General features: G+C 33.5%; 2 protein-coding genes across 5 annotated transcripts; one reads left to right on the forward strand and one right to left on the reverse strand.

Annotated features, from left to right (window-relative positions):
• The first annotated feature begins 986 nt into the window (after positions 1-986).
• On the forward strand, positions 987-4,817 carry LOC104112517 (uncharacterized). Of its 4 annotated transcripts, none has more exons than XM_009622454.4 (12): positions 987-1,118; positions 1,805-2,070; positions 2,158-2,232; positions 2,446-2,504; positions 2,589-2,724; positions 2,796-2,892; positions 2,983-3,049; positions 3,307-3,405; positions 3,729-3,818; positions 3,912-4,066; positions 4,331-4,432; positions 4,522-4,817. In XM_009622454.4, the coding sequence occupies exons 2-12, from the start codon at positions 1,869-1,871 to the stop codon at positions 4,676-4,678; spliced, it is 1,239 nt and encodes a 412-aa protein (XP_009620749.1). In that variant the 5' UTR covers positions 987-1,118; positions 1,805-1,868; the 3' UTR covers positions 4,679-4,817. The 4 variants fall into 4 exon arrangements, with proteins under 4 accessions (XP_009620749.1, XP_070051958.1, XP_070051957.1 ...); XM_070195857.1 differs by having other exon boundaries at positions 2,989-3,049; XM_070195856.1 differs by having other exon boundaries at positions 2,592-2,724.
• Positions 4,818-8,689: 3,872 nt separating this feature from the next.
• Positions 8,690-9,309, reverse strand: LOC138905285 (cyclin-dependent protein kinase inhibitor SMR6). Its single transcript, XM_070193793.1, has 3 exons — positions 9,037-9,309; positions 8,877-8,891; positions 8,690-8,722 (listed from the first exon to the last, which is right to left on the reverse strand). Exons 1-3 carry the CDS (start codon positions 9,307-9,309, stop codon positions 8,690-8,692), a joined length of 321 nt encoding a protein of 106 aa, XP_070049894.1.
• Positions 9,310-9,881: the final 572 nt, after the last annotated feature.

A 9,881-nucleotide genomic window follows, 5' to 3' on the forward strand; every position in this document is an offset into this window, starting at 1 on the left:
TATTATACTTAACATATTGATGACCACAATATTCTATAGTAGTATGTTTTAGTATGTTATGCATGTTTAGGTTACATGTAAGGGCCGAACTAGGTGGTGGCAAGGAGTTAAATTAAATAGATTACCTTTATATGAAAAGGAAATTAAGTCAAGGACCCTGCTGTTATATTTGGTACGATAGTCCTATGTTCCTACTCAGAGGCACTTATAAAGGACAATTAATCTCCACATAAAATCCAGCATTAGTTTGTACCATGCATGTTTGCTTGGGTTGAAGAAATCTAATCCTCACATAAAAATCAACATTAAGTTGTATAATGTTTGGTTGTTATTTTTTGTGTTCCTCATAAATTATATGTGAGATAAGAATATTAGAATTAATTGATGCATAACTTATCCCTAAACCAATCGATCCACAGTGTTTAGATCTTTGTCATTATATAAATAGATTTTTAATGAATTAGAAAGAAAGTATATCTTGCTTCCTTTACCAAAATCACATATCTTACTGTCCCCACACGCAAAACAAATGAGAACATTGCTTTTGAAGCTGGTTTTGCCCTAAATACATGCAAAGGAGATTAGTCAAATTTCAGTCGTCAATATTGTATATATGTAAAAGTAAAAGTTGTCATTTTTCCCTTAGAAAACCAGTTTCCTTAGTCTAAATTCACCATAAATATAATGGCGTTTGAACTTTAAACTTCTACCGACTGATACATAGGGATTAGAGTCATTGTATTATTGGATAGAGATAAAACTACAGCATTAACTACGGTCTAAACACAATACTGTAGCACTTATTCTAAAATAATTGACTAGTTGTAAGTCTTCCCCTATGTATTCGCATTCGCATGTGACCATTTTTCGTAACCTGAGCTTCCTCATTTGCTTCCAAATCTCAGATCTCTAATCTTTTACATAATTGTACACACTATATATTTTATTTAGCAACTCTTTCCCTGTTCTTTTTTTCCTATATAATACGTATATTAAACCATCCTGGAACCTTCACTTCACAGTTCATAGGCAGTGGCCTTGTTGTATAGTCACTTAATAGGTGATACTGATACTGATATCAATAGATGTCAGCCCACACTAGCAGCCTGGCATTGACAGTAAGTTCCCATCATTTATTAGAATGCATTGCAAATAGTCCCATTCTTATCAATATATTATCGAACATAAGGGGCGTAACTGGTAAAATTGTTGTCACCTGACCAAGAGGTCAGGTGTTCGAGCCGCGGAAATAGCCTCTCGCAGAAATGCAGGGTAAGGTTGTGTACAATAGATCACTGTGATCCGGTCCTTTCTCGGACGCATGAGCCTTGGCGTAACTGGTAAAGCTGTTGTCATGTGACCAGGAGGTCACGGGTTCGAGCCGTGGAAACAGCCTCTTGCAGAAATGCACGGTAAGGCTGCGTATCATAGTTCATTGTGGTCCGACCCTTCCTCGGACCCTGAGCCTTGGCGTAACTGGTAAAATTGTTGTCATGTGACCGGGAGGTCACGGGTTTGAGCTGTGGAAGCTGCCTCTTGCAGAAATGCAGGGTAAGGCTGCTTACAATAGATCATTGTGATCCGGCCCTTCCTCGGACCTTCACATGGCGGGAGCTTAGCGCACCGGATAGCCCTTTTTTTTTATCAATATATTACTAGTCAACTAGTAGTCCATCTTTGTATTCACCTTTGCCATGCTTGCAACTTGACTTGGCAGCCCATAATAGTAAGTGTGGTATTATATATGGTTCAATGTTTTTCATAGTTTCATCTTGTAGCTGATCATATGTGCTGCTATTCCCAGAATCTTGCAATATTCAATGCCTACGTAGGATGTTACTAGTTGAGATCATTCCCCTTAAAAAACAATGGGGTGTGCTGTTTCTGTCTACGCGGTTGGAAAAAAGAAGAAGAAGAACATCATTCCTGAAGTCAGCATTTTTGTCCCTTCAATGCGTGTTCCTGTTCAATGTGATATCCAGAGGACACTCAAGGGTGTGATTCCTAAGGATCTTGCTGATAGACTAACTTCTATAAGGAATCAGATTGTGCTGATCGCGCAAGATACAGGTATGAACTAACAATGGAAACTCTGCTTATACTTGAGTATCGTTCGTACACTATCTTTTGATTACTTTCATTGTATATGTTCTCCAGATGTTTCTGCCATTGATGAATTACAACAAGCTCTCGAGGAGTATTTGTCTCTTCTTGTTGGCCTCACTAGAAAAGGTTTGCACCCTTTTCAGATTTGTGTACTTTATAGTTTGGCTGCGGGTATATCAAAAACAGCCCCTCTAATTTCTAGGTATGGGTAAGGTCTGCGTACATACTATCCTACCTAGACCCCACTTGTAGGATTATACTGAATTTGTTGTTATTGTTGTTGTATAGTTTGCTACTCATACTATTTTGGTGCTAATCGATGATCATGTCATTATACAGAATTTGGGCTTCAAGACTTGATTGGATTTAAGTGGAGAAACTTAGAAGATGGGCAAGAGGTTCAATATTTTTTATCAATTCTTGAATTTCTGTAAATGTTGAGTGGTTATCACTTGTTGACAAGCTTTATGATCTTTTATTAGCAGGAAATATCTGTAGCAAACTCCTGGTTTGAATTACTGTCTGTCCTCCACATGATGGCAATGTTAACATTAGTAGAGGCAAATATGAAGTTGATACCAAAAGACAGTGCTATGACTGAACGTGTTGTATCCGGAGGTATTGTGGTTATTAATGTTAACTTAACCTCAAAGTCTGATCAGCAATGATCAACATCGTTTCCTTTTCAGATTGCATGAGGGATGCTGTTGATTTGCTGCTAAAAACAGCAGGTTATTTGGATTTCTGTGTTCAAGATGTTCTTGTCCACTTACCACCTGATGTTAAGTATGTAAATATATGTTCAGCTTTTCTGTCTTATTTTTACAGTTATATCTGTTCTTTGTCATATTTATTAGGTTATCCTAACTTGAACAGGAACAGATTGCCTAAAGATTTGCGTCAGGGTATTCTTGAAGCCACCTCAACCCAAGCACTAGCCCAGGTATATGTTACTCGTCGATTAATTGGAATACAATTTTTGTTTCCTTATACACAATAAAATCAATGAAAAGATAACTGTTTTACATGTAGTTACTGGAAAGCAGCACATTAAGAAAGAGCTAAGGCGAAATGGAAATAAAATCAGATCATTATAACAATATTCTCCAAAATGGAAATCCTGTTAGATGATTAAGAAGCTATTGAAATTCATAGAAAATACGTTGACTGATTCGTGACACTGCTTGAGTGATATCTCAGGGAACTGAAATTCAATTAGGTTTGGCTCTTGAAAGTCAGAATGCGACTTTATCAGTGAAGAGGAGGCTGGCATGTGAAGCAGTAAGCTACTATGGACAGGTACTTAAAACTGTGTTTTCCCTTTATTAATGCTGATTTATTTGCTAGAAAATTTTCTCCCTATTACTCGTCAACTTGACAATTCCTGCTTGTTCATTATATCAAACTCCTGATTCCTGAACATCAAGAGTGGCAAATCTGAAACACCGGGATTGAGGCTTATATCTGAACTCAATTAGTAGTTCGATATTAAGGACTAGTCGACTTTGTCCTAGTTTGTTTTTTGCATCATATGATTGTGTAGTTCTGACTGTTCACTCCATCAATTGCACATCACCAGTGTTAATCTTGGACTTCTTTCTTCTTCTTTTTTGCTCTTTCAGGCTCTTTGCTGCTTGTCTGGACATAATAATTTCCATGGAACAGCGAAAAAACATATATTATTCATCAAATGGAAGTATCTTGAAGCAAAGGTTTATTTTTTGTACCAAACTTGTTAATTTCTTGTTAAGCTTTTTTCATATTCTTTCACTTTTCTTGCTCATATATGTGAATGGCATAGTCAGGCTGTAGCTTACTATTACCACGGTATAATCGTCGACAAAGGCACAGAACCTTCCTCCCATGTTAGTGCACTATGTTGTTTCCTCGCAGCAGAAGAATTACTTACAGAAAGCAAAAAGGCCTCCTTAAGTTTTTGCCTTGCAGAACCTGTGACAAGGTTTGTATCTCTCTTCTTTTTACATTGCAAACAAAGAACATTGGCGTAACTGGTAAAGTTGCTGCCATGAGCCGTGGAAACAGCCTCTTACATAAATGCAGGTAAGGCTGCGTACAATAGACCCTTGTGGCCCGGCTCTTCCCCGGACCCCGCGCATAGCGGATGCTGTGCACCAGACTGCCCTTTTAAACAAAGAACATTCCTACTTTGTTATGAAGTTACAAACCATTATAACTAACTTTCCTTGTTGTCTATTTGCAATAGAACTCCTCCGCCATGGGGTGTTATGAAACATTTAAACAAAAAAGTCCCCGAAACTGCTGCCAGAAAGACTCAGATGTATGGCTATCTTTTGGATCAAGAAAAGTGAGGATTACATCTTACACATTGAAACATTGTTCTTATGCCTGAAAATTTAATACGCTTACATTTATATATGATGATTTTTTAAGCAGAGGTCAAGCATTGCCCGATCTTCCAGAATTCCAGTTGTCGCTCAAACCTGACGAATATACATTGCCAGAAACAGATTCAACATGGAATAATGAAATACCTGGACAAAGCCTCAAAGAACATCTCAAAGATTGTGAAGATGGGGTGGAAACTGAATAACACAGTGGACATTTTGAAATATTTGTACATTTTAACTATAGAAGTGTATTCGTCCAACATAGGAGTATTTGTCTAAACTACTTTTTATCTCTGTTTTAACATTTTATTTTATTAATATAAAGAGATTCTTTCGGCCGTATCTGCTAGCTGCTGCTGCTTCCCATAAGGTAACAAGGGGAAAAGGTTTGACACTTGATCAAAAGGTCATTTTAAAGAATCCAATGAAGCAATCAGTCACAACTACTGAATTCAACACTAATTTTAATTAATGAAGCTTCGTTTTTGGTCAAGTCAATCCAAGCATTAAACAATGGTATCTGACAAATTAAGGTTTCTAATTTTTGTTACTGATAGTGATGTCGAATTGCTCATGTGCCCTTTTCTTTATAATAACTTAAAGATTACTAGAAATTACTTAATTTATATACACTGACAATTTACTGAAGTGTTACCTTATTTGCAGTTTAATTTAATATGTTATAGCAGTTAATAAGTCTATTAAGTATATAAAGTTAAATTCATATACTAATTACCTTTAATTAGGATGTCATGCACTAACAAAAAGTAATATTTTACTATTAGGACTTAACAGAACTTCATCGTCACTTTCTTATAAACTACAAATGCTAACAAAAAAGTACTCCCTCCGTTTCAAATTAGATAAGATACTTTCTTTTTTAGTCTGTTCCAAAATAAATGACACGTTTCTAAATTTGGAAATAATTCAACTTTAAACTCTTTATTTTACATATTTTATCCTTAATGAGAAGCTTTTATAATCACACAAATGTCATGGCCCCACAAAGGTTTTACCCCTTAAACTTTTAAGACCACAAGTTTCAAAAGTCTTTCATTTTTTTCTTAAACTTTGTGCCCAGTCAAACTATCTCATCTAAATTAAAACAGAGAGAGTAATAAGTAATATTCTACTATATCAACTCGGGGGGCTGTTTGGAATTAATTAACATACAGCATACTAACCTAGAGCACTTCAATAATCAAACCGAAGGTAAGCTTTCTTACAGTCATCAATTACTGTTTATCAAAAGCAATGAATTCGAATATGTACCAAACAATTTAAACCCCACATTGGATTCTCACAGTACATTATTATTTTATCTTTTAATTACCAGTGAAACATTATGATGAAGAATTGGATTTCCAAAATACAGGTTTCGGCTGCAGTGGCGACACGTGAAGCAAGACATTTAAAATTGTTTTGAAAGGGTAATTCCTTCTTTATCCATGTATAGGAATGATTCGGTTCGATCAATATTTTATAAAATTTGTATCATATCAATTTTTTGATTATTTTATGATGTATAATCAAAATTAGACTTTTAAAAATCGTACCAATCATGTCGGTTTCTCTTCGGTATCGGTATCGATATGGTTTGATTAATTTTCGGTATTTTTTTAAATGTCATTAAAAAGTCATTAGTAGAAACATAATGCAATAACATACATACTTTGATAGGACTTATCAAAACTCTCTAGACAATTTTACTATTTAAAAGGTGATGAACTAAGAAAATATGAAAGATGATTAGATTATAGATTTATCAACTATTCTATAATAGCGTAAAAGAAACTAAGCAAAGACAAAGAAAATATAAATCACATGGGTGGAAAGATATTAAGCAAGTTGAAACTCAAGAATAAAGTCTATAGAAGATTAAATATTTAAAAATATAAATTTAAATCATACGAAAATTCAATACATTGTAATTTGTTACTCATAATCGCTAGATTACCTTGTGTCTTGCTAGTGAATATGCTGGAAATAATTTAGTTTCAATAGGAGTAGTATAATAGGTTTGGGAAATAGAATTCTGGGTTTAATTAACTGTTGGCTTGTAACCGTTTTTATAATTTCAAGGCCCAAGGAAAAATTTAATGTTTTATTATTTTTAATATTAATATATTTTTCCCATGTAAATTTATTTGGTACGGTTCGGTATTTTTCGATTTATTTTCATAAAATAAAAAAACATACCCTAATTATCTGTACGGTTATAAATTTATATAAAAACCTACGGTTTTATTAAAATAAACCGAAAAATCGGTTCGGTTCGATACGATTCGATCGGTTTAGTCGGTTTTTAAATATCCATTGACACCCCTATCTATATATTAAAAATCATGATATTGCTAATGTCATGATTTATTATGTATAAGAAAAATACTAAATATGGTGTTATACATAAGTTGGAAAATACTATCAAACAAGGAACTAATAATACCAAAACTAATACATATATTATTTTCGCTAATATATCCTATCAAACTACCCCTGAAAATCTTATAAGGAGGACATTTTTCAAAGCATCAAGTGGAAAAAAAAAAAAAAAAAGGAAGATAATTGTGAAATAAATTAAGTGCTAGGATTCACTGTTGTAATTTCTTAAAATTAAGTGGAAAGAAAAAAGGGAAGATAGGTGAGTGGGTGGTTGGTAAAGGCAACCAAGTGAGAAATGCAAAATATCATCAAATTGTGGTATGTTTGGTAAGATGGAAAATGTTTTTTAGAAAATATTTTTCATGAAAAATGAATGGTTTTATCACTTATTTTCTCTTATCTGGTTGATGAGTGAAAAAACTTTTTTCGAAAAATATTTTCTAGTGTTTGATTAGCGAGTATTTTTTTTTATGTTACTCTCCTCACCCCTTTCCCCCAAGTCCCCATGTTTCCTCCCCCCCCCCCCAAATACCCAACGGTTTCTTTTCGGTTTATTTTCAAAAAATAAAAAATCTATCCTAATTATCGATACGGTTATAGATTTATATAAAACCTACGGTTTTATTAAAAGAAACCTAAATTTCGGTTCGATGTGATTCGGTCGGTTTAGTCAGTTTTTAAATATCCATTGACACCCATATCCATGTATTAAAAATCATGATATTGCTAATGTCATGAGTTGTTATGTATAAGAATAATACTAAATATGGTGTTATACATTAGTTGAAAAATACTACGAAACAAAGAACTAATAATACCAAAACTATACATATATTATTTTTGCTATTACATCCTATCAAACTACCCCTGAAAATCTTAAAAGAGGACATTTTTCAAAGCATCAAGTGGTAAAAAAAAGGAAGATACTTGTGAAATAAATTCAATGCTGAAAAAAAGGGAAGATAGGTGAGTGGGTGGTTGGCAAAGGCAGCCAAGTGAGAAATGCAAAATACCATCAACTTGGGGTGTGTTCCGTATGACAGAAAATAAATGAGTAGTTTTATCACTTATTTTCTCTTGTCTGATGGTGAGTGGAAATTTTTTTCGGAAAATATTTTCTAGTGTTTGGTTAGAGAGTATTTTTTTTTTTATGGTGCTCTACTCACCCCCAATTCCTCATGTTTCCTCCCTACCCCAAATACCCAACGTTTTTAGCATTCTATTTTCTTCAATAATTTAATTATTCTTCTAAAAATTACACAAATCCAAAGAAACTAATGTGTTGTTTTACATTTTTACGTAAAATAACATTGAAATTTATGTTCCATAACTATAAAAAAAATACTTTTTTTTTGGTTGAAAAATAAAGTACTCTTTCTAAAATATGAAAATAAAGTAATCATTTTATTGAAATAAAAGAAAATATTTTTTTTACCTCATTAAAAAAAATTACTTTTTTTATTAAAATAAAAAAATACTTTTTATATCATGAAAAAAATACTTGAAAAAAAGAAAATTTATCTATAAAATGAAAAGAAAGTATTAATAATATTTTTATTTAGGTTTGGGGTGGGGTGGTTAAGTGGGAGTGTAAGGGTGGATTGATGGGAATGGTGAATAGGATGGAAAAAGTCTAAAAAGAATCAAGAAAATATTTTCAAAAACATTTAAGTCAATCAAACATGAAAAAATTAAAAAACATTGAGAAACAATGAAAACAGAAAGTAAAAGCTCAGGCATAATACTTAAGATTTTCTTGCTTAATTGAGTAAAAGAACTGCAGTACAGTAGTATTCTGTATATTTCATCATCATTATCATTATCTCAAATACCTAAACTACATTAGGGAAGAAAAAAGACAAATACTGTAAAGAAAAAACAGAACAAGAGCAAAACAGAAGTCAGAAGGCAAAGGATCATAATACTGAGAACTTAGTTTTATAGATAGAAGTAAACTACACTAGCTAATCTACAGAGACCATATCTAGTAGAGTATTCTGTATATTACATTATCATTACCTTAAACTCAACAGCCTAAGCTACTAAAAAAAACTTAAGAAAAACAGAACAAGAGCAAATGGGCCTCTTTTCTAGTTCAATAAAATGGTACTCCATTTTTTAGCACTCTAGTAATTCTGGTTTAATAATTTTCTCTCTGAACATGGTGAATAATAAATACAGACTCAAGATCTGGTGGATTAAAGAACTCCCTAGCACCATTATAACTACATACTGATGCCGGCCGGCGTTTAACCGGAGCCGGTGGGCATGGAAGTTTTTCCGGTATCCTTGAATTTCGTTCCGTTGGAGTTGTTGACCACTCTTCTTCATCTTCACACTCTTCTCTATTGGGCTTTTTTGTGGCTATTGATTTCAGTTTTGGCCGAAAGGCTATTCCTGCAATTACCCACATTTTGCTTCTATCCACTTGATGTTTCTTTGAAGATCCCATTTCTAGCCCAAAAACCACAAAACAAATCTGATTTCTAGAAGAAGAAAAATACGAACTTTGTTATGAACTTAAGAAAAAGATTTCTCTTTTGGAACTTGACTCCTCTTTTATCAAGAAGCAGTGAAGACAGTATAAGTTGGAGGCTATCAAAGGAATAATAAGAATGAAACAAAAGGGTCTTTCTTGTTTTAAGAATCTGAAACCATGAGAGATAAAAGAAGAGAGAAAAGGGGCTAATTGTAAAGACTTTGAATGGAAGAAAAAGAAGAGATGGCGGCAAAATGGAGGGCAGAGTTTATAGATAAAACAGAGAAACCTAATTTGCTTAAACTAATACTACTATTAATTCTATAAATCATAAGGCTATACAGAGGAGTTGATAAGAATAAGAAAATTGTTAAAGATTTTTTGGGATGCCCGTAGAGTTTCGGGCAATGGTCAGCTAAAACCCAGTCGAAAATTTAGATTTTGGCGCCAAAATTTGGTGTCTGCAACGCAACGGCTCTCTTTCCCGCCTAAAACTTTTCGTTTTTCCAATGTACCCCTCTTTCCTATTCATTATTTCTTGAATT

The sequence above is a fragment of the Nicotiana tomentosiformis genome, chromosome 2, assembly GCF_000390325.3.
Source record: "Nicotiana tomentosiformis chromosome 2, ASM39032v3, whole genome shotgun sequence".
In the NCBI taxonomy this organism is placed as follows: Eukaryota; Viridiplantae; Streptophyta; class Magnoliopsida; order Solanales; family Solanaceae; genus Nicotiana; species Nicotiana tomentosiformis.